The sequence below is a fragment of the Salvelinus namaycush genome, chromosome 5 (genome assembly GCF_016432855.1).
Source record: "Salvelinus namaycush isolate Seneca chromosome 5, SaNama_1.0, whole genome shotgun sequence".
Taxonomy (NCBI): Eukaryota; Metazoa; Chordata; class Actinopteri; order Salmoniformes; family Salmonidae; genus Salvelinus; species Salvelinus namaycush.
Genome location: NC_052311.1, coordinates 56,840,532 through 56,865,932, shown reverse-complemented (window position 1 = coordinate 56,865,932; position 25,401 = coordinate 56,840,532). Strand labels below are relative to the sequence as shown.

Sequence of the window (25,401 nt, the reverse complement as noted above, 5' to 3'; positions counted from 1 at the left end):
GCTATTATCTGAGGACAGCACCCCAGTAAACAAACACAGACAATCCTATTTCAACCCTCCAGGCGCGACACAAAACGCAGAAATAAAGATATAATTAATTTCTTACCTTTGGCGAGCTTCTTCTTTTGGCACTCCAATATGTCCCATAAACATCACAAATGGTCATTTTGTTCGATTAATTCCATCGATATATATCCAAAATGCCAATTTATTTGGCGCGTTTGAACCAGAAAAACACCGGTTCCAACTTGCGCAACGTGACTACAAAATATCTCATAAGTTACCTGTAAGCTTTGTCCAAACATTTCAAACTACTTTTGTAATACAACTTTAGGTATTTTTTAATGTAAATAATCGATAAAATTTAAGATTGGATGATCTGTGTTCAATACCGGAGGAAAAAAAAGTGTAGCTAGCTTTCAGGTCACGCGCCTCTAACAAAGAGTACACTTCCCTCGAGCCTCATTCTGAACAGTGCTACTTCTTCATTTCTAAAAGGAAAAACCTCAACCAATTTCTAAAGACTGTTGACATCCAGTGGAAGCGATAGGAGCTGCAAGAAGGTCCCTTAGAAATCTGGATTCCCAATGAAAACCCATTGATAGAGAGTGACCTCGGGGTTTCGCCTGCCAAATAAGATCTGTTATACTCACAGACATGATTCAAACAGTTTTAGAAACGTCAGAGTGTTGTCTATACAAATCTAATAATATGCATATATTAGCTTCTGGGCCTGAGTAGCAGGCCGTTTACTTTGGACACGCTTTTCATTCGGACGTGAAAATACTGCCACCTATCCCAGAGAAGTTAAATCAAGTGAATGACCCTTAATATGCAGACGTGTCGATCATATGTCTCAGTGAACTGCAAACCTTTCTTTTGTTATTCTGTGTATCAGTTGTGGTTAAAGAGCACAGCTTAATGGAACAATGCTTATAGAATATGCAGGTTCAACATACTTCCTCTTTCTTTTCCTGTAATTTTTCATTCCAAACAGTAATCCCCCACCACCCATTGTCATTTTCACACCTGCCGAAACACTACTGGTAGTAGTTGGAGAAAAATGTCCAAAAATAACTTTCCAATTACAGTCACTTTAGTGGTCAGAATTAGACAGAGTCCGACCTTGGCCTGTGTTTTCTGTGTGCCTCTATGTTCTACTGCTGTTGCTCTTCACCAGTTGACAACAATCAGGCCTTTCTGGCATTCTTGCTCTGTAACATTCTGTCCTTTAAATCAGGGAGAATAGTCTTGCCCACATAACCCATCAGCTGGACTCACGACTCACAGCAAATTACTTCCTGCTCACTGCTATTACAAAAATATACATATATGTTTTACCTGTCGTGACTACTGAAGTGGCAAATACATGATAAACAGTGTACATTCTCTCCGAGCTATTTAGCAGTTACCTAAGGTGTTTGGTTCAAAGTTGCTGGACCCGGATTACAGTCCTGGACAAGGCTAAACCCCAAATTCACTGTAACACATTTCATGATAGAACAGCTCTGTGGCTGTTGTGTTTTACAGAATGTTGTGTTTTACCTAAGATATCTGCCTTGTTATTGGTGTGTTTTTATAATGCTCCATCGAAATAAAATCATGTCTTCTTCTCCAAGCAACACAGGTCAGCTCCTCAGAGCTGCAAGACGTGTTTCAAGAGACCTCCTCCAACATTTTCCAGATCAACGCAAATGGCGAGTCTTGTAAATATGTTTGTGTGTGTACATGTCTGTGTGTGTGTAACTGTGTCTTTTCTGTTATACTTTTGATATAAACTCAGCAAAAAAAGAAACGTCCTCTCACTGTCAACTGTGTTTATTTTCAGCAAACTTAACATGTGTAAATATTTGTATGAACATAACAAGATTCAACAACTGAGACATAAACTGAACAAGTTCCACAGACATTTGACTAACAGAAATTGAATAATGTGACCCTGAACAAAGGGGGGGTCAAAATAAAAAGTAACAGTCAGTATCTGGTATGGCCACCAGCTGCATTAATTAAATAAATTACTATAAAAATTTAACTTTCATGAAATCACACATTCAATATACCAAATTAAAGCTACACTTGTTGTGAATCCAGCCAATGTGTCAGATTTCAAAAATGCTTTAAGGCGAAAGCAAACAATGCTATTATCTGAGGATAGCACCCCAGCTAACAATCACAGACCATCATATTTCAACACTCCCGGCGCGACACAAAACATAGAAATAAAGGTATAATTCATGCCTTACCTTTGACAAGCTTCTTCTGTTGGCACTCCAATATGTCCCATAAACATCACAAATGGTCCTTTTGTTCGATTAATTCCGTCGATACATATCCAAAATGTCAATTTATTTGGCGCGTTTGATCCAGAAAAACCCCGGTTCCAACTTGCGCAACGTGACTACAAAATATCTCAAAAGTTAACTGTAAGCTTTGTCCAAACATTTCAACTACTTTTGTAATACAACTTTAGGTATTTTTTTACGTAAATAATCGATAAAATTGAAGAGGGGATGATCTGTGTTCAATACCAGAGGAAAACAATGTGTAGCATGCTTTCTGGTCATGCGCCTCTAACAAACAGTACACTTCACTGGAGCCTCATTCTGAACATGGCTACTTCTTCATTTCTCAAAGGAAAAACCTCAACCAATTTCTAAAGACTGTTGACATCCAGTGGAAGCGACAGGAACTGCAGGAAGGTCCCTTAGAAATCTGGATTCCCAATGAAAACCCATTGAAAAGAGAGTGACCTCAAAAACAAAATCTGAATGGTTTATCCTCGGGGTTTTGCCTGCCAAATAAGTTCTGTTATAGTCACAGACATGATTCAAACAGTTTTAGAAACTTCAGAGTGTTTTCTATCCAATACTAATAATAATATGCATATAGCATCTAGGACTGAGTAGGAGGCAGTTTACTCTGGGCACGCTTTTCATCCAAACGTGAAAATGCTGCCCCCTATCCGAGAGAAGTTAAGTACTGCATCTCCTCCTCATGGACTGCACCATATTTGCCAGTTCTTGCTGTTAGATGTTACCCCAATCTTCCACCAAGGCACCTGCAAGTTCCGGACATTTCTGGGGGGAATGGCCCTAGCCCTCACCCTCCAATCCTTCAGGTCCCAGACGTGCTCAATGGGATTGAGATCCGGGCTCTTCGCTGGCCATGGCAGAACACTGGCATTCCTGTCCTGCAGGAAATCACGCACAGAACGAGCAGTATGGCTGGTGGCATTGTCATGCTGGAGGGTCATGTCAGGAGGAGCCTGCAGGAAGGGTACCACATGAGGGAGGAGGATGTCTTCCCTGTAACGCACACATTGAGATTGCCTGCAATGACAACAAGCTCAGTCTGATGATGCTGTGACACACGGCCCCAGACCATGATGGACCCTCCACCTCCAAATTGATCCCACTCCAGAGTACAGGCCTCGGTGTAACGCTCATTCCTTCGACGATAAACACGAATCCGACCATCACCCCTGGTGAGACAAAACCGCGACTCGTCAGTCCAGCACTTTTTGCCAGTCCTGTCTGGTCCAGCAACGGTGGGTTTGTGCCCATAGGCGACGTTGTAGCCGGTGATGTCAGGTGATGACCTGCCTTGCAACAGGCCTACAAGCCCTCAGCCTATTGCGGACAGTCTGAGCACTGATGGAGAGATTATGCGTTCCTGGTGTAACTCGGGCAGTTGTTGTTGTCATCCTGTACCTGTCCCGCAAGTGTGATTTTCGGATGTACCGATCCTGTGCAGGTGTTGTTACACATGGTCTGCCACTGCGAGGACGATCAGCTGTCCATTCTGGCTCCCTGTAGCGCTGTCTTTGGCGTCTCACAGTATGGACATTGCAAATTATTGCCCTGGCCACATCTGCAGTCCTCATGCCTCCTTGCAGCATGCCTGAGGCACGTTCACACAGATGAGCAGGGACCCTGGGCATCTTTTTTTTCGTGTTTTTCAGAGTCAGTAGAAAGGCCTCTTTAGTGTCCTAAGTTTTCATAACTGTGACCTTAATTGCCTACCATCTGTAAGCTGTTAGTGTCTTAACCTCTACCGCTTCTCTCTCCCGGATCCAGGATCATCCTCATCAAAAAAGCTGACTAGCATAGCCTAGCCTAACGCAACAGGGATATCATATAATATAATTTCATGAAATCACAAGTTCAATACAGCAAATGAAAGATAAACATCTTGTGAATCCAGCCATCATTTCCGATTTTTTAAATGTTTTACAGCGAAAACACAATATATATTTATATTAGCTCACCACAATAGCCAAACACACAACGCCATTTATTCACCGCCAACAAAGCTTTCACAAAACCCACAAATAGAGATAAAATTAATCACTAACCTTGAACAACTTCATCAGATGACAGTCTTATAACATCATGTTATACAATACATTTATGTTTTGTTCGAAAATGTACATATTTAGAGGTACAAATCGTGGTTTTACATTGTGAATACGTAGCCATGATGCACCAAATTGTCCGGAGATATTTTGGACAGTCACGTAATCTAACCAAAAAACTCGTCATAAACTTTACTAAAAAATACATGTTGTACAGCAAATGAAAGATACACTGGTTCTTAATGCAACCGCTGTGTTAGATTTTTTAAAATAACTTTAGTACAACGTACAGCATGCAATATTGTCAGACAGCGCCCAACAATTCTCCGCCTTGTTGGAGCCAACACAAACCACATAAATACGAAATAACATCATAAATATTCTCTTACTTTTGATGATCTTCCATGTTGTCCATGTTTGATGATCTTGAATGTTGTGCAAGGAGTCCTAGTTCCAGAATAAATTGTTGTTTTGTTTTAGAATGTCCATTTCTTCTGTCGAATTAGCAACTTTGGCTAGCCATGTGGAGGGCACATGTCCAAGAACTCTTCGCGCATTGAACGAAAAATTCCAAAAGTCCCAATAAACGTCGAATAAACTGGTCAAACTCGGTTGAAAATCCTACTTTATGATGTTGTTCTCATATGTATCCAATAAAATCAGAGCCGGAGCATTTCGTCGTGTATACCGAACGCATTTCAGAAGACAATGTGAGGTTCCCTGGTGTGCAGTTGAATACTGACAAAAGAGCGGACCTGTCACTCCAAAAGCTCTCATTCGGTTTCACATCAAGCTAGACACCCCATTCAACATTCTACTGCCTGTTGACATCTAGTGGAAGGCGTATGAAGTGCATACAGATCCATAAATATAAGCCAGTTGAATAGGCAGGCCCTGACACAGAGCCCCATTTTCAGAATTTTCACTTCTTGTTTGGAAGTTTGCTGCCAAATGAGTTCTGTTTTACTCACAGATATAATTCAAACAGTTTTAGAAACTTCAGAGTGTTTTCTATCCAATAGTAATAATAATATGCATATTGTATGATCTAGAACAGAGTACGAGGCCTTTTAATTTGGGCACGATTTTTTCCCAAAGTGAAAATAGCGCCCCCTATTAAGAATACGTTTTAACGACCGTTCCACAGGTGCAAGTTCATTCATTGTTTATGGTTCATTGAACAAGCATGGGAAACAGTGTTTAAACCCTTTACAATGAAGATCTGTGAAGTTATTTGTATTTTTACTAATTATCTTAGAAAGACAGGGTCCTGAAAAATGGACGTTTCTTTTTTTGCTGAGGTTAGTACTGTAAAAGCACTTGAACGTCTTTGATGTTTACAATGCTATATGTTCCTCCCCATCTCAGTTGTAACATTAGAGAAGAGTCTTCAATCATTGGGAACGTCCAGAGACACTGCTGAACTGCGACAGAGCCTGTGAGTAATCACAACACGCACATGCACACACACACACACACACACACGCGCACTCACACACAAACACACATGGGAATTTTAGTACTTACATATTCATATCAACACATTAGTGTGCAACTCAAGCGAGTCAATCAACGGCTTCCTCCCTCAATTTCACCAACCGTCTGAACACAAACCATTTATTGCTGTGTTATTGACATCACATACTGCTGCAACCATGCATTAGCTACAGTTAAAGTGTAGCCTGATACATAGCCTCTGAGTGTTCATCCTGCTTGACCTGTCTGTCCTTTAATCATGCCGAGGGTCACATTAAGCCCAGTAGCTCCAGAACAGAGAATATTTTCTCTATATTTCAATGTCCTCTTTCATAGCTGATATTGATTCTACTTGTTTTAGTTGAGCTGCCAGCAATTACCAAATTCCTGCCTGATGACAAAGTGGCCAATCTGAGATGATTGTGTCTGTTTAAAATGCATTACACCCCACTGTGCTGCCTGGCATGTCATAAATTCTATCAACAATTTTTTATGATCACCTTGGAAACCTACACTGTCTGAATGTGTGTGTGTGTATGTGTGTGCGATTATTTTGCTTTCTGTTGCTTTCGTTAATATTGGTGTAGGATGTGAAGCGTTATAGACAATGATCTGGGTTCACTGCTCTGAATTACTAGAAAGAAAATGGTTTTCCATGTGATGTGACCCCTCTTTGTCAGCTGTCAACAGTTACAGTGTTGTATGCATTCTAGTGTCTTGAAAGGATGGTTGAATGGCACAGTTGAATAGCACAGTTGAATGGCACAGTTGAATGGTTGAATGCTACAGTCAAATGGTTGAATGGTACAGTGGAATGGTTTAATGGTACAGTTGAATGGTTGAATGCTACAGTTGCATTTTTGAAAGGTACAGTCAAATGGTTGAATGCTACAGTTGAATGATTGAATGGTACAGTTGAATGGCTGAATGGTACAGTTGAATGGCTGAATGGTGCGGTTGAATGGTACAGTTGAATGGTTGAATGGTACTGTCAAATGGTTGAATGCTACAGTTGAATGGTTGAATGGTACAGTTGAATGGCTGAATGGTACAGTTGAATGGCTGAATGGTGCGGTTGAATGGTTGAATGGTACAGTTGAATGGTTGAATGGTACAGTTGAATGGTTGAATGGTTGAATGGTGCAGTTGAATGGTTGAATGGTACAGTTGAATGGTTGAATGGTACAGTTGAATGGTTGAATGGTACAGTTGAATGGTTGAATGCTACAGTTGAACGATTGAATTGTAGAGTTGAATGGTTGAATGGTACAGTTGAATGGTTGAATTGTAGAGTTGAATGGTTGAATGGTACAGTTAAATGGTTGAATGGTGCAGTTGAATGGTTGAATGGTACAGTTGAATGGTTGAATTGTAGAGTTGAATGGTTGAATGGTACAGTTGAATGGTTGAATGGTACAGTTGAATGGTTGAATGGTAGAAGCAAATGGTTGAATGCTACAGTTGAATGGTTGAATGGTACAGTTGAATGGTTGAATGCTACAGTCAAATGGTTGAATGCTACAGTTGAATGGTTGAATGGTACAGTTGAATGGTTGAATGCTACAGTTGCATTTTTGAAAGGTACAGTCAAATGGTTGAATGCTACAGTTGAATGGTTGAATGGTACAGTTGAATGGTTGAATGGTACAATCAAATGGTTGAATGGTACAGTTGAATGGTTGAATGGTACAGTTGAATGGTACAGTTGAATGGTTGAATTGTACAGTTGAATGGTTGAATGCTACAGTTGAATGGTTGAATGGTACAGTTGAATGGTTGAATGCTACAGTTGAATTTTTGAATGGTACAGTTGAATGGTTGAATGGTACAGTTGAATGGTTGAATGGCACAGTGGAATGGTTGAATGCTACAGTTGAACGGTTGAATGGTACAGTGGAATGGTTGAATGGTACAGTTGAATGGTTGAATGGTACAGTTGAATGGTTGAATGGTACAGTTGAATGGTTGAATGCTACAGTTGAACGGTTGAATGGTACAGTGGAATGGTTGAATGGTACAGTGGAATGGTTGAATGCTACAATTGAATGGTTGAATGGTACAGTTGAATGGTTGAATGGTACAGTTGAATGGTTGAATGCTACAGTCGAATGGTTGAATGGTACAGTTGAATGGTTGAATGGTGCAGTTGAATGGTTGAATGGTACAGTTGAATGGTTGAATGGTACAGTTGAATGGTTGAATGGTGCAGTTGAATGGTTGAATGGTACAGTTGAATGGTTGAATGGTGCAGTTGAATGGTTGAATGGTACAGTTTAATGGTTGAATGGTGCGGTACGATTTTGATTATTTTCATGCTGAGTGGATGCCGCATACTCACGGCTACTCACTGCCACTTCCAGCAACTACCGTAACTGTAGTAATTTTCACGAGAGGAGATTGTCTTCGTCTACTTTTGTAATGGTGGGCATATTTTACAGTACACACAAACGCCCTGCCTCTGGTTAAGAATGTTAATCGACCATCTGCACCCATGGTCTACCTCTCTACTCCCGGCTACAACCACAATCTCACGGTTAATAGAATTGGACCCGTCCTTGTAATCGTGGAAATGCACACAGCAAAAGTCTAAGTGGATTAATCGCTCCCACCCTCTGAGTGTCATTGTCTTTGTTAGTGCATTAGGCATTCGGTGGCGACTCGTCCGTAACCCACCAGAGGACGAGGACACTGTTTAGAGGAGAGGAGAGGGAGCGGAGAGGGAGAGGAGATGGGGAGAAGAGAGGGAGAAGAAGAAGGAGGAGAGGCAAGAGTAAGGAGAGGAGAGAGGGAGGAGAGGAGAGAGGAAAGAGAAGAGAACAGAGGAGGCAACAGACTCTGCTCTGACAGACAAACAGAAGGCCAACTGCCACAGAGGGCCTCAAATAACCTCTCCTCAACCAGCCATAAGGCATAACTTCTGCCACGGGCTCCCCACAGCAAAGCCCTCACACAGTACAGTACATTAAAGTACATACACTGGAGCTATAGATGGATACTGTAGGAAACGTTACGTCAATTACTGTATCTACCCAGGGCTTTCATCTTGCAGAGACAGATCCACATTTATCATGGAGTTAACTTGGAACCTTTTAGCAAATAACCCCTATGTTGTTTCATGGTGCTATAAAATGATATGATAACATTTTTGATGGGATATTAAATAGTGTTACATCAGACACACTGATGTTCCTATAAACAACCTCAACACATAACTGCACAGTACTACCATACTATACTGCCTTTTAACCATCAAGAAATATTCTGCTAAATTCACATCTATTACAAAATCCACAAAACTAATGTACTGTAAAATCTATTATTGATAAAACAAACATGTCAAATATGCTTCCATTTGTTGATGAAAAAAACCTACTGTGCAGACCATATGCTAAATTAGCCCTGTGCTAATATTTAGAAACATAATTCATTTTTTTCCCCAAAAGTAATTTGTTTTCTACCATGCTACATGGGTTTATTTGAGTCAATATGACCATACTCTATTTAGTTTTTTGAAGACAGCACTATGGAACAATTAATTTAATGAAATCACAAGATATAGAGAGAGAGAGTGATAGACAATGCTTGAAGGAGGGATGAAGAAGAAACTATATACAACTGCTGTGGTGCCTGCATGCATGCTTGCGTGAGAGGCCTTGAACAAATACTAAATTCACCAAATCTCCCTAGATCATGTTGTGGAGATGTGCAATAAGAACATTGATTTAGTGTCTGGTGCTGTCTGTGCAGGCTGGGCTTAGCCTCCGAGCCTGGTGCTCCCCTCCAGCCTAGCTTGGACACAACATACTGCACAGGACAGCAGACCTGGGATCAAGTACTATTTTAATTCATTTCAGATACTTTATCAGGGCTTGACTGAGTTTATGTGGCGCAATGGGAACAATGAAATAATCGCACAATTGCAAACTCTGCCCATGTAGTTCGCCAGACAGTCTAAAGCAGTGTTTCCAAAACTCGGTCTTGGAGACCCCAAGGGGTGCACATCTAGTTTGTTGCACTAGCACTACACAGCTGATTCAAATAATGACCTCATAATCAAGCTTTGATTATTTGAATCAGCTGTGGAGTGTTAGGGCAAAAAACTGAACATGCACCCCTTGTGGTCCCCAGGACCAAGTTTGGGAAACGCTGGGCAAAGTCAAACACTAAAGGTACGATTCTGAATATTATTTGAACCCAGGTCTGATGTACAGTACATTCTGTCCTGGTGCTCCCTTTAGAGACCCAGGGATAAATACTGCTAGAGAGACCTTCTCCATACCTCCCCACCCTAGTCCTCAAATATTGATCTAAATCTGGAGAGAGGAAATAAGGGGGAAAAATAGACAGACAGACAGTCCTCAGTGTATTAGTGAACTCAGAACAAGGGCCATGTCACTGTAATTCTCTGGCCACTGTGTGAAGAACCAAGCCAACCTAGTGGAAAACAGTGGGAAAATAGACTTCCTGTTTTTTCAGAGAGAGAGAGAAAGAGTGAGAGAGAGAGAGAGATATCTCGAGGTTGAAGGCCAAGCAAAAGTACAGTCACGCTAGCTTCTGAGGGGAGAAATAAGTTGAGCTACAAGTATGGCCCCTAAAGCCAGAGAAAGTATGACCTCTGTGTTTTTGGTGTATGATTTATCCTGCTGTGTCTCTGTCACTCTGCATTGCCTCAGCAAGGTCATACTGTACCTGCCAGTGATACATTCAAACCACTCATGAAAACAGCCATTCGTAATGTTGTGCAGGAGTTGATTACTGCTTTACTTCCCCCATTCATGCAAGACCGGTTGTACTAGAACACATGTAAAAGCTGCTGTTAAATGGGTGGGCGGAGCAGATACTCTATCCTGGGTTAATTAGAGTCCGTAGCTGTGGGCTGGATGAGGTACTTGTAATATCCAGGAAAAATATCTAGTCAATCATATGACCCTGATGCAGCTGAAAGTTGGAGTTGGTTCACCATGCTGGATCAAAAGTGTGCTCTAAGTGCTTGTATTTAAATCCACCTGCATACTGTCACTAATAAGCTTGAATGTGACCTTCTGTTGTATCTTAGGTAGGTAAAGGAAACATGCCACACACACAAACGCACACACACACACACACACACACACACACACACACAATCACACACACACACATACACACACACACACACACACACACACACACACACACACACACACACACACACACACACACACACACACACACACACACACACACACACACACACACACACACACACACACACACAGGAACCAAAGGGATTAATAAGATGGCTAAACCTCTGGCTGATGTGTCATCGTTTAACGGTTCAGTCAAAGACTTCTCAGACATCCAGAGGATTACGGTAAACTCACGGCTAGTTCATGCACCATCACGTCACAACAGGAACAACATGACTGATCTATGTGGAGAAGGACTATGCCTTTGAATCTGCAGGCATGTAATGAGTTAATACACAGGAGGTGAATATCCTAATTCTGTTGTCCTCAGGCCTACAGGGTATTCACTGTATGACATGAATTGGGATAACCTGTACTTCAATGGTTTTAACTTAAAACCATGGAACAAAAAACATGTCAAATGTGTGCATAGAACACAACACTTATCAACATTATCATCAACATCTTCCAATGCTTCATGTACTAAACATAAGAATCCGTTATGACCTGTTTTAATGAATTCCCGTGGATCATCTATGAGTCATTTTGCACCTGTTCTAGAGAGTTAGTTTCTATGGATCATCTGTGTAGGTTTATGCCACTGTACCAAGCAGTATGTTGTGCCAAACTCTTGGTTTACATCGCCCACTCTAGAGGACCCTCTCACACTCTTCTGACGTATCACATTACAAAGCTATCGAGATCTGTTAGTCACTTGCGCCCCCACAAAGATCTCAAGAGTAGGGACTCAGCAGCAGAAAAGTATGTAAAAATATCATGTGAATTGCAATCAGTCATCTCCTTTGTGCTCTGCTTTGTATTCCTTTGTGGCTGATCAGCCCCAGTGAGAGAGAGATGGAGAGACAAAGAAAGAGTGGGAGAGAGGTGGAGCGTGGAGAGGGAGAGAGAGAGAGACAGTGAGAGAGGGATGGAGAGTGAAGAGAGAGAGAGGGAGAGAGAGAGAGGGAGAGAGGGAGAGAGAGAGAGCGCACAGGGAGACTTGCGACTAGTTGTCTGAAGGATAGTGTGTGAGAGAGAGGAGGTGCTGTCCTGATGTCCCCCATGTTTAATGCTGCCTCTGGGCAAGCAGGGTTTTGTTGAGACAGACTGCTTATTTGGCTATGCCTAAGATTATCAACACAGTCTTGAATAGTATTATCCAACCAGATTTCTAAGGTCATAAGAGCTCACAGACACAGTTTAATTTCAACCAGTTCAGTTTCATCCACCAGGTTGCCTCAACACAATATCACTAGCCTCAGCCCTCACCTAAACTTAAAAACAACAAACCAAACCTCATCCAGAAACATTACTGCTCCACTGAGATAAAGAACACATTTCCAACTTCATAAAAAAACAGAGGTACAATTAAAAAATGACTATAGTAAGTGCCAATTCAGTGCTAAATAAAGTAACAGGGTTGACCGTAACAGGGTTGACCGTAACAGCATTGACCATAACAGGGTTGACGATTTAATCTTAAACAGGGAGAACGGAAGCTGGTTGTGTGCAACAGGGAGTGGCAATTTAATCCAAGTTTCATAAAAAAAAGGTAGTTGCTAAAACATTTCTAGCCTGCCTATCTATGGGTGCCTATCTATGCTCAGTTTTCCACCATAAAACACCAGAAAATGGCCAAAAGAGTCAAACAAGCTCACATGGTTTTAGTCTATGATGTGTATATTGTTTTTTAATTTTTTAAATCAACTTTTTAAAGGAATAGTTTCACCATATTAAAACAAGAGTTCATTTCACCGAACAGGGTTGAACATAAAACAAGGGACAGACTAAAAGAAATCACTAATCACATGAAATAAATAGTAATCTTCAGAAATGACAGTAACTAGGGACTTACAATGATGGTGAAAACTTGGAGATATTTTTTGCAATCTTCCTAGAAGAGATTTGTTGCATTTTTCATGTGGTCTATATTAAAGGGAACTTCATTTAATATAACAGGCGTTTAAAATTCAATATTGGTGCACAATTTCTACTTATAATATCAAAGGGACGCAAAAGTCACTACTCTCATGGAACGACCCAGAGATGCTTCAGTAAATGAGTGTGTGGGAGGAGACGTTGAAAATAAATGTGAAAAGCTACAGGCAGTCAGTATTGATATTAGTGCAAGAAAATGTTTTTGTGCATGCAAATGTGACTATTGTCTATCAGAGATTTTAATATGATTTCCATAATCACAATAGTGTCTGAAATCAGTAAACTTACTGAAGGCATCTATCTTTTTGTGTTGTCTTCACAATGTACTGTTTGGCCAAATAAACCATGAGTGGCAGACTGTAAGTGGAATTGTTTAAAATGATACTTATTGATTGAATCGCCATCCACACGTATGCCACTATTTGATAATAAATGTGTTTGTAGACAATAATTGGGGGTTCATTCGTTCAACATAAAAATCCATACTTTCCTTGGCTGAAAGCTAGCCATAATGAGTGCGCCTCCATCCTCCCACCACTGGGTAGCACTGTAGTTTGTAAGCTGCTGTGTTTTTTAATGGTGAAAGCCTGGGTGGCTCCTCTTTGTTCTTCCCCTGGCAGAGAAAGAACACCCAGTGCCCTGCGTCCCTCACTGTGCCAGTGTACAGGACCTGTCCCTACCTCTGCTCTGTCAGACTGTCATTAATATTGATTCACTTAATTGGTTGAACTCAGAGTTCCCATCGCCCTGGCCAGCCCAGAAGGCACACTGTCCGTTCTAGAATCCAGCGCCAGGGGATAAAAGCTGCCATGTCCTGCCACGTCCTCCAGAGTTCACGACCCCGAGAATAACCTCACTCATACCACCTTAGAAGCTAAAGACTATGTGCATATCGCTTTGTCTTTTCGTCTTCTCTCTCTGGCACTCTCTCCCTCTTTATCTCACTCGCTTTCTCTTTCACTCTTTCTTTCTCTATGTCATTCTCTCTGGCTCTCTTTCTCTTCAATTCCAGACATTCTACACAGCAGCAAACCAACAAAGTCATCACCAGCACCAGTCAACTCATCAAACAACTCTCTGACATCATCACTGGCTCTACACGGGTTAAAGGGGTTTTTTCATCTATTTTTCCAGACTTTGTATCTAATTAAATACACAGAAGCAGAGACATAAATTAAGATAATTGTCACTAATCTTCGTTCTTCTTTTCTTGTTTTCACAGCAAGATCGTCTTCGCCTGACTAGACTTAAGACAGAACTCTCAGAGTCGGTTCAACGCTATGGAGATCTGCAAAAGGTTCCTTTGCATTGCCTCATGTCTTCTCATCTGTTTAGTGGGGTGTTGTTCTATAGAGAATGGTGACCTTGTGACATGAAAAATAAAGAGCTGATTTGCAACACGGCTGCAATATACAGTATGTTTTACAATATGAACTAAATGCTTCTCTCATGCTCTTGTGCTCGCTCTCTCTTCTTGTGTCTCTTCAGAAAATTGCAGACCGTTCGAGGGCCTTGCTACCCCCGGCACAGACAGAAATGAAGCAGGTGAGTTTGATGCACAGAGTATCAGTCTGTACTGGCCTTTGTTCCATCGTGAAGGTGACAACGCTCATTAGAGACAAAGATAATAAGCTTGGCTCTCCTTGTTTGATTGCCTTCTCATGAGAGGTTCTTTGAAGCTTTGTCTAGTGTCTCCTCTCTTCTCTTCGCTCTTCTCTCAGTTCTCTCCCCTTCTCTTCTCTTCACTCTTCTCTCAGTTCTCACCCCCTCTATTCTTTTCCCTTTCTCTGTTTTCCCTCCCGCTCTTCTCTTCCCTCTTTCTGTTTTCCCTCCCTCTCTTCTCTCCACTCCCAGACAATATATTTGCTATACATCCAAGTCCCTTCAGTACTGCCACTGTTGTTCAACACATTATCTGTATTTTTATGTCAGTTGAAAAGTTCAAAAGGGAGAGACACATTATGGGTTTGAGCTGGGGTATATGTACTTTCTGCAGGACAAAGTTGTCCCGACTACATCAACACAGAATCAGATCTTCCCATCCCTTCAGGGGAGGAGGTGGTATGATAAGAGATCTGTGATGGGAGGATCCTGCTTTTTTCACTGAGGAAGAGAGGCAGAAGAGAGAGAAAGATAGAGAGAGAGAGAGATCAGACAAGGAGACAACAGATTGTTTGGTATTGAATATGAGCCACAGACAGTCTAGCCTGGAAGAACTAGATAAAAATAACTGTAGGCTAAAAAAACAGACGAGATGAACTCTGATACCGTGTGACGATTCCTTCCACTTTTTTTACGCTTTCATTGGAAACCATCACTTTCAGACTACTGAGATGGAAAAATGATAATCCAATCTATATTCAATCAGACATCACAGAAATAGATGGACTCACTCACATACAGTGGAAAATCATGACAATTAGTATGTCTATATTATGATTTATACATATAGTCATGGGCTATACCATATAAAAACTGTCTTGAAGTCAGATAACAGGTATCATTTTGATACACCAGAAAGCATTGTGTCTGGAGACCTCTCTCTCTCTCTCTCTCTCTTCTGTGTAACCCGTCGTTCTTTCCCCAAATCTAAGGAGTATTTTGTCTCCCGTGGAGACATCTAGTACAAATGATTACATGAGATATATAGCCTTCTCAGAACACCTTTGGGGACAGGAGAGGAGACAACTAAAACAACAATACACCAAAGTAATTTGTTGTAAGTCAGAGATGAATGAACAGTGAATCATTTTGAAGGTGTCACATTTCTATGAGTTCTAAGAGGGACTGAGCTGATTTTTTTTTAACCTCTTCACAATACAATTAAATTATGATTGATTTTATTCATACATCACACCGGCAATAACAACACTGAAAACTGCACTGATCCTTATCAAAAGCACTCAATAAAGTTAATGAGAAACTCAGACATCCTTTATGATGCACTGTGTAGTGTTACTGTGTTGTATGTGACACTGTGTCACTGTACAATGTAACTTGCTGGCATCCAGTTACCTGTAAGTTACTGTAAAAAAAAGTACAGCATATTACTGTAAATTCAGATTAATGTTTAACAGTACATTACTGTAAAGTACATACTCTTCTACAGTAACTTACATGTAACTCTCTGCCAGTAAGTTACCGTAAAAACAACCAGATATTTTTTACAGTAATGTCTCATTTAGCTGTTCATGCTGGTAGCTAGGCTTTCATTGCCTGATCTTCATTTAACCTTTTATACTTCCTCATGGTTTCACTGTAATGTCCTGGAATAATATCAGTACGATCATGTCAAGTAGAGCGCCTCCTGAAAGTCAATGCAAATAGCTGTAACTTATGTTGATGTTATTGAAACATATTTCACATTATCCCTAACTTTCCCTGAAAGAGTTCTCGTTTGAAATCATACTGAGCTCAAATGACCCGCTGGAGAATACACAAACTCAGGTATCAAGGTTCTCCTTACACACCCCTGAACCCTACAGCATCAGGACACCAGAGGCTTATGTATTAAGGCTTATTTTCTGCTGAATCAATTTCATCAAGGTCTTTTCATTATGCTGGCTCAAGAGGAAAACGTCTCAGACTCCAGATATAAGGACAGGTTACGTAACAGTGATTATCTTCAGTGAAGAAAGAAACTTCAATGACCGTGAAAGTTATTCCTTTTTTCATAAATGTGAATAAGGAAGATTTCTTCACAAATCACTACATTTCTGCAGTTTTAGGGAAAAGCAGTCGGTCTGTAATTTAGTATAGCCCGGCCAAGAGACCTATACCTCGGATGTCAGTAACACTACTGTAGCAGATAGTGCATATTCACTGACAACAAAAAGCAAGAACAGCACAGAAGGCAGAGCAGATAGGCTGTGTGGTTCACATTGAGTGGGCAGACCAAAGACACAGGCCCCTGTGTCTAGCCCCTCCCTCCTCCGTACTGAAGAAGCTACCCACAGTAAGAGAGGAACGACAGGATGATTGGATACACTGTGGGCAGGAAAAACAAAAGCCACCTCAGGGTTTTATCAATGTCATAAATATGCAATTAGGGGTCAAAATTAGCAGATCAATGTGGGCCTCTTTCAGTGACCGACTCCCACGTTTCCATTGAGTGTGCTGAAAGGAGAGCGAGCTCAGTAAACTGTCTGCACAGAGAAGAAAGGGTTCCTAGTCCTTTTTGATTGAACTTGGGTAAACAGTGTGAAGAGGGGGTGGCAGCTGTCTAGTGTGATATATTTAAAGTGTGAAACATTCTAGTTGTGTTGAGGTGAAATTGTATTCCGGGAGTACAGGATGTTTTCCCCCCAGTTGCTCTCCGGTTGGCTCAGGTACTGTGAGGTTAGCCCTGTGCTGTGAATCACACTGACTGCCTAGACCTATAGTGGAGTCAGGGAGAAAGAGGTGCAGGACAGAAGCAATATACATTGGTATTCTCAAAACAAATCTAATTGTAATGTTCTCTTGTTTACGTGTGTGTGTGTGCGCGTGCGCGTGTGCGTGTGTGTGTGAGCACAGAGTCCCCAGACTCCGTTTGCAGAGCTGTGTGAGGAGGAGGGTCCCCTGTTTGGCGGTGCAGCAGGGAGCTCCGAGGGGGATGGACAGGAGAAAGCGTTCCTCTCAGAGATCAGTGAGGAAGACGTGGAGGCCCTTCGCCAGAGAGAAGAGGCCCTGCTGCAGATTGAGGTATTGAGCTCAGACATCCATGTGCTCTACCTTAGTTTACAACACCCTGCCTTAACGTCTCAGCATTCCTGAGGAGAAACGGGCAAAAACCTTCTACTTTCCAATGGCACTGTTGCTTTCAAATGAATGGTTTGCTATCTAAAGTATGCAGTGTTCAAGGTGAGAGTTGATGTAATCTATTTGCCAGTAGTAAGGGCAGTAATCCATCTATCCAGCATCAGCTTTGAGCTGGTAGCCGTGTCTTTAGTTGAGTTGTTTTGAAAATTGCAACACTTTCCAGCCAAAGTGCCCAGAGTATCCGTAGATTGCATGGAAAGAGAGAGAAACACTCAGAAATAACTAACTAAAAAACAAACAAACATTCTGATAAAGCTTGTCGTTTACAAAGTGGCCAGAGAGTGCATTGCCCCGACGCTATTGTCTTCAGAGAGGTCAATAAAAACACTCTACTTTAGTAAATAGACACTCAGCCAATCCCAGACTCCACCTCCCATCTGGGCAACCTATTAGTATTATGTCTCAGTACTGAAGCCGTTTTCACCATCTCTTCTGCATATTAAACGCTACCCAATTACCTAGGCGCCTTTATAGGCTTGTTTGTTCTCTTACCTAAGTGTGGATGGAATCACAATGTTCACCAGACTTTCACGGCTCATTTTGAAATACAAAGCATCACATCAGGTAACTCCAGGGTGACGTCCCAAATGGCACCCTATTCCATATTTAATGCACAACAAACCCATAGGACTCTGGTCAAAAGTAGCACACTATATAGGGAATAGGGTAGCATTTGGGATGCAGTACAGGTCTGACTCCACCCAAACAGCTGTTTCCCTCTCTTCCGCCGGTGTCTGAGACAGATGTGAAACCAGATAGATGTGAACTCTAAACGACAGGATCACTCCGCTGTGGGTGATTTTAAATGGGTCTGATTTCAAAGAGGTTTCAGATATTTGTTGTCATCATCAGCATCTCCTGATGTTAGGTTTATCCTATGGGTCCCTCGGCGTATTTGGTGTACTCTTTGGAGAAGAAAAAGAAACCCTGTAATTGCTTTAATCAGCTTGATGAAGTGCTGTGATAACATATGGACATCATTCAAGAAAGGAGAGCAGAATCTCACACTGCATGCTTTAGAAATGACACCATGATACAGCCCATTCCAGCTTTGAAGGGAGTTTACAATCCACTGCAATGTGTGAAAAGACTTGAAGACTAATAACAATATTTTGGGGGGAGTTGTATGTACGGTATCTGTAGTCAGAGTCAGACCTTTCAGAAGTTTTAACATCAATGTTCAGAATCACCTCATCTAGCCACATCGCATGAGCTTTTGTCAAACAAGACTGGAAAAGTAGCAGCATCAATCTGTCCTCATTGAGTGGTACAAAAGCACCAAACTTCTGAATGAGCCTCAGACACCACTTACAGCTTAATTTGTGTGGAGCGGTCGGAGATGGAGGTAGTCATGATGATTGGTTGTTCAGAAAGGCACTGAGATGGATGGAGTCATTTGATTGGTAGTTCAGACAGGGTTGTCTGGCCTCTGCTTTAGTCATACCCACACAGATACATGTCAGTAGTGACTTCCCTGGCAGGTGCTGAGGGGCCTGATGGTGTACCTCGGTGAGCCTAATAATATCTGACAATGTGCTTTTCCCTGTCTATAACCCCCACCCCCCATCTCTCCAAAGCCCCCCTCCTCTCTCTCTCCTCTTTCATTCTCTCCTCTTTCATTCTCTACTCTCCTCTCTCTCCATCCATCTCCCTGAGGACCTTAAGATCAGTTTCTATCTGCTGTTATCCAAGGAAAACGGTATCAGCACTTCCCTCTGAGAAAAGAACGCGTTGATCTGTTGCCTGGGGTAGTTTGCCATCCCTCTGTGTGTGTGTGTGTGTGTGTGTGTGTGTGTGTGTGTGTGTGTGTGTGTGTGTGTGTGTGTGTGTGTGTGTGTGTGTGTGTGTGTGTGTGTGTGTGTGTGTGTGTGTGTGTGTGTGTGTGTGTGTGTGTGTGTGTGTGTGTGTGTGTGTGTGCGCGTGCACTCAGGCAAGGCGTTCTCGCTGTGAATGGAAGATAAAGAGTGCAGCAGTTTTCAAACAGGGACCGATGGGGAACATGGGAGGTTACAGTGGTTCTCTCCTACTGACGGTCCGCTACCTACACTAAGGATACTCTGCTGTTCATATTACACACCAACACTGGAATCAGTCAGGAGGAGTTTGACACCATAGAAAAATAATAAACATATTGGATGTACCCATGTGTAGCACATGGGGATGTGTGAAATGTACTCCTCAGCCTGAAGTGTCCCCACTTGCGCCAGTGAATAGCTAGCTTTTTGCGTGGCGCAAACTGGTAAGACTCTCTAGGAGGGCGGTGACGTGTGATAGCAAGGCAGAGGTCCTGTGTTCGAGCCTCGGTGTGAATCAGGAAGAAGTGGTGCCCACTAAGCAAGCAGTGTGACGTCCTTTACAGGTGCAGTCAGATTACTGTGGTCTGAGAGGCTTCAACACTGTAATAGTCATTCTATGTATAACATTCCTCTGGGATGGGTAATTCAATTCAGGCCTATCGTCCTTGACTACCATGATATTATTATAAATGCTCAAAGAGAGAGAGACAGAAGATAGACTATAAGGTAGTATCAGGCTTAGGTGGCGGAGGATTATTCTGCCTCTGTACCATCTATACTGTCAGCTCCCAGCTGCCCCTCACACACACCGTGATCGTCGGCACCGAAGATCATTTCATCAAAATGAATTCATAAAACAGCTCAGGGCAAAGCAGAGGACAGCTTTCAAGGGGAATCTGAATACAACACCTGGCCCTGTGAAGAGGTAAAAAAACGGCAAAGCGTGTCTCTCCTACCAATGCATCCACAGGACAGTGAATCTATGCGATCTGTTACATGTAATCTGATTACAAAAAATTGTAATCAGTCACGTTACCAGCAAACATATTGTAATCAGATTACAGACAGTTTTGAAATACTAGATGATTACATATTGGATTACTTTTAAATTCAGAAAGGATGACATCTTTCTGTTTTCTCAATGACATTCAATTCAGCATTGAAAAAAGGCACAAGTCAAAGTTTGTTCCACATGAGCGAATCAGACCACAAGTAGTCAGACAGCACTATGATGACACACCAAATGTGTCTGATGGATATTTTTGTCTTCTTCTAATGTAACAGAAAATAATCAGATTACATTACTGAGTTTGGATAATCCATAAATTACATTACTGATTACAATTTTGGACGGGTAATCTCACCATAAAAGGCTATGCATATGAAACGCACATGTCCCTAAAACTGACCGTATTGTGGAGGAATTACATAAACAGGAAAAGTGTGAAGAAATCACAATGACATACTGTATCCTCCTCATCATGGAGACTCACAAACACAATACATCCTCTGGCTGCCCTTCGGTTCATGTGATGTGCATCTCTTTAGTGTGTGTTCTGGGGTTTTAGGTCTTTGGACCGCTGCAGGAAAGGCAACATTTGATTTTACATTCTAAACCGTTTATTCAGCAAGGGCAAAAAAGAGACATCACACGCTCCAGCCCTTTGAAAGAAAATGTCATAGTTTTTCCCTCTTCTTTTCACCAGTAAGCGTGCACGTAAATCTGCTTAACCGTTTTTCTGCTGTGGCAGTGACACTGTGTCCTGTTGCCCGATGCCTTTGGGCTGGGGTGGGAGATCTGGAGAGAATCTCCTATCAGTGCTTAACACATTTATTACATTTACATTTAAGTCATTTAGCAGACGCTCTTATCCAGAGCGACTTACAAATTGGAAAGTTCATACATATTCATCCTGGTCCCCCCGTGGGGAATGAACCCACAACCCTGGCGTTGCAAGCGCCATGCTCTACCAACTGAGCCACACGGGACCATTTATCAGAAAGAGAGGGAGAGAAAGAGGAGTGGGGGAAGGAAGGAAAGAGGAAAGAGGGACAAAGGGAGGGTGGGGAGAGAGAGAAAGAGAGAGAGAGGTCTGTTGGTTTCACACTTTCACCCTCCCAGCTTTCTAGATGGTTGTAGAATGGATTTACATGATCGTCAGTGTTGTAATGCCTTGTGATAAGGGGTTGGTGATTTCAAGGTACTTTCATGTAATGGTGAAAACAGCTACAGTAAACTGCCTTTGTATCTAGTCTACGGAGATTCCTTTTCAACTATTGATAATGACAGGGAGAAAGGCCGTGATCCATCAATCATCTTTTGTGCGTTTTATTCACATTGACTGCCTGATTGAAAGTCATAGCAGAAAATGGACTGGCGCTGAGCTTTCAAAGAAAGAGAAGTAGCCGCCTTTCAAAATGAGAAAATGAGTGACCGTGCAGCGGGAAGAAGGGAGGAGAAAATGACCAGTGTTGGCAGCAGATGATGAGTAATGTGACTGTGCAGGGTGAATACAACATCATCTCAAGGTTCCAGGATGAGCGCACTCTCTCTCTCTCTCTCTCTCTCTCTCTCTCTCTCTCTCTCTCTCTCTCTCTCTCTCTCTCTCTCTCTCTCTCTCTCTCTCTCTCTCTCTCTCTCTCTCTCTCTCTCTCTCTCTCTCTCTCTCTCTCTCTCTCTCTCTCTCTCTCTCTCTCTCTCTCTCTCTCTCTCTCTCTCTCTCTCTCTCTCTCTCTCTCCTCCCCTCTGTTCCAGTCTGGTTGACAGGTATGCTCTCGTTCCTCGGCTGGTACACAAAGGACAGGTGGGTGGCTCACCTGTTGGAGGGTGACGGAGCGAGCCCTGAATCTCCCAGACTCCTCCGCAGGAGGCGGTGCCCATGCCAGCCACCCATCAGTGCTTTGAGCCGTGCGGCTGCATTCGTTGGCCGTGGCTGAGCTGCATACCCAATGAGGTCCTATTTCTGGTGCTGCTATCATTTACCTGGAGGAGGAGGGTATTATTTGCTTCACTAACCCACAGTTGAGTTCCTTCCACTCCGCAGACACCAGAGGTGATCTCTACACCCGGTCAACTCTAACTCTCACAGGAACTTCAATTCCAGCATATTCATGTCCTTCTAGAGTTTTGCTGGTCCTGTTTGAAAACGGAGTCATTGTTTGGGACTGTTGTCTTCTCAATGGCTTCATATGTCCCTCATCTCATCACGACCTGGACTGCCCTCTCAAACCAGCTCAAAAAAGACTCCTAGTGTCCTATGGAAACATTAAAAACATAATGGGCAAACTATTTCCTTTCCATTGTGATCTTGATCCTCAAGGTTTAACATTTGGTAACATATTATATATGAGCCATGACTGGGATGGATCCAACAGGATACATCAGCTTTCTACAGAGGAGAATACAGTCCTATTCTTCCACTTCCTCCTTATTTAGTCTGCACTAAAGCACTATCAGCCAATCGACTGGTCTTGTCTTCACCTCTATCAGCCAATCACCATGACTGAAGCCTTTGGAATCAACTCAACCTGCAATCTCTCATGGCAATGCTCATATCAGCCAATCGTCAGATCTAATTTCTGGCGGTGTCATCCCGACCCAGACTCTTGTTAGACTTCAGGAACATGAGGAATGGAACAGCGGTGGTGACCGGCAGACCTGTCAATCAGCTGCTTGTTTTTGTCTCCTTTATCTCAGCATGCAGTTTAATTGTGTGTCTGGTGTTGTTACGGTGGCCTCTGTGTCAGATGGAACTGATGTCTGCATCTCTGTCTGACATTTATTTCACATGAAACAAATACAGGCCCCTCTGCCTCTTACAAGAGCTCTGTTTGTTGACTGTCTATTGCATCACAGAAACACCATAACAGATGTGGTATTGACATGAAGAGTCAAACAACTGACTCCCGTGACTTAGACATACTGTCAGTGGTGGAAAAAGGACCCAGTTGTCATATTTGACTAAAAGTAAAGATACCTTAATATAAAACAATACTCAAGTAAAAAAGTCACCCAGGAAAATACTACTTCAGTAAATGTCAAAAATAATTTGGTTTTAAATACACTGCTCAAAAAAATAAAGGGAACACTTAAACAACACAATGTAACTCCAAGTCAATCACACTTCTATGAAATCAAACTGTCCACTTAGGAAGCAACACTGATTGACAATAAATGTCACATGCTGTTGTGCAAATGGAATAGACAAAAGGTGGAAATTATAGGCAATTAGCAAGACACCCCCAAAAAAGGAGTGATTCTGCAGGTGGTGACCACAGACCACTTCTCAGTTCCTATGCTTCCTGGCTGATGTTTTGGTCACTTTTGAATGCTGGCGGTGCTCTCACTCTAGTGGTAGCATGAGACGGAGTCTACAACCCACACAAGTGGCTCAGGTAGTGCAGTTCATCCAGGATGGCACATCAATGCGAGCTGTGGCAAAAAGGTTTGCTGTGTCTGTCAGCGTAGTGTCCAGAGCATGGAGGCGCTACCAGGAGACAGGCCAGTACATCAGGAGACGTGGAGGAGGCCGTAGGAGGGCAACAACCCAGCAGCAGGACCGCTACCTCCGCCTTTGAGCAAGGAGGTGCACTGCCAGAGCCCTGCAAAATGACCTCCAGCAGGCCACAAATGTGCATGTGTCAGCATATGGTCTCACAAGGGGTCTGAGGATCTCATCTCGGTACCTAATGGCAGTCAGGCTACCTCTGGCGAGCACATGGAGGGCTGTGCGGCCCCACAAAGAAATGCCACCCCACACCATGACTGACCCACCGCCAAACCGGTCATGCTGGAGGATGTTGCAGGCAGCAGAACGTTCTCCACGGCGTCTCCAGACTCTGTCACGTCTGTCACATGTGCTCATGTGCTCAGTGTGAACCTGCTTTCATCTGTGAAGAGCACAGGGCGCCAGTGGCAAATTTGCCAATCTTGGTGTTCTCTGGCAAATGCCAAACGTCATGCACGGTGCTGGGCTGTAAGCACAACCCCCACCTGTGGACGTCGGGCCCTCATACCACCCTCATGGAGTCTGTTTCTGACCGTTTGAGCAGAGACATGCACATTTGTGGCCTGCTGGAGGTCATTTTGCAGTGCTCCTCCTGCTCAAAGGCGGAGGTAGCGGTCCTGCTGCTGGGTTGTTGCCCTCCTACGGCCTCCTCCACGTCTCCTGATGTACTGGCCTGTCTCCTGGTAGCGCCTCCATGCTCTGGACACTACGCTGACAGACACAGCAAACTTTTTTGCCACAGCTCGCATTGATGTGCCATCCTGGATGAACTGCACTACCTGAGCCACTTGTGTGGGTTGTAGACTCCGTCTCATGCTACCACTAGAGTGAGAGCACCGCCAGCATTCAAAAGTGACCAAAACATCAGCCAGGAAGCATAGGAACTGAGAAGTTGTCTGTGGTCACCACCTGCAGAATCACTCCTTTTTTGGGGGTGTCTTGCTAATTGCCTATAATTTCCACCTTTTGTCTATTCCATTTGCACAACAGCATGTGAAATTTATTGTCAATCAGTGTTGCTTCCTAAGTGGACAGTTTGATTTCACAGAAGTGTGATTGACTTGGAGTTACATTGTGTTGTTTAAGTGTTCCCTTTATTTTTTTGAGCAGTGTATATTTAAGTATCAAAAGTAAAAGTATAAATAATTTCAAATTGCTTATATTAAGCACACCAGATGGCACTATTCTTGTTTTTTTTAATTTACAGATAGCCAGGGGCACACTCAAACACTCAGACATAATTTACAAACGAAGCATGTATGTTTAATGAGTCCGCCAGATCAGAGGCAATAGGGATGACCAGGGATGTTCTCTTGATAAGTGTGTGAATTGGACAATTTTCCTGTCCTGCTAAGTATTCA

The 25,401-nt window shown here is 42.6% G+C and overlaps 1 protein-coding gene across 1 annotated transcript in view; it reads left to right on the top strand.

Annotated features, from left to right (window-relative positions):
- Nucleotides 1-25,401, top strand: part of tsnare1 (T-SNARE Domain Containing 1) — a 48,384-nt gene that overhangs the window by 10,648 nt on the left and 12,335 nt on the right. The window contains exons 4-8 of the mRNA XM_038992735.1: nucleotides 5,723-5,792; nucleotides 13,949-14,039; nucleotides 14,159-14,233; nucleotides 14,425-14,485; nucleotides 17,447-17,619. Of these exons, the coding sequence (XP_038848663.1) occupies nucleotides 5,723-5,792; nucleotides 13,949-14,039; nucleotides 14,159-14,233; nucleotides 14,425-14,485; nucleotides 17,447-17,619 (470 nt within the window). The remainder of the gene's footprint in view (nucleotides 1-5,722; nucleotides 5,793-13,948; nucleotides 14,040-14,158; nucleotides 14,234-14,424; nucleotides 14,486-17,446; nucleotides 17,620-25,401) is intronic.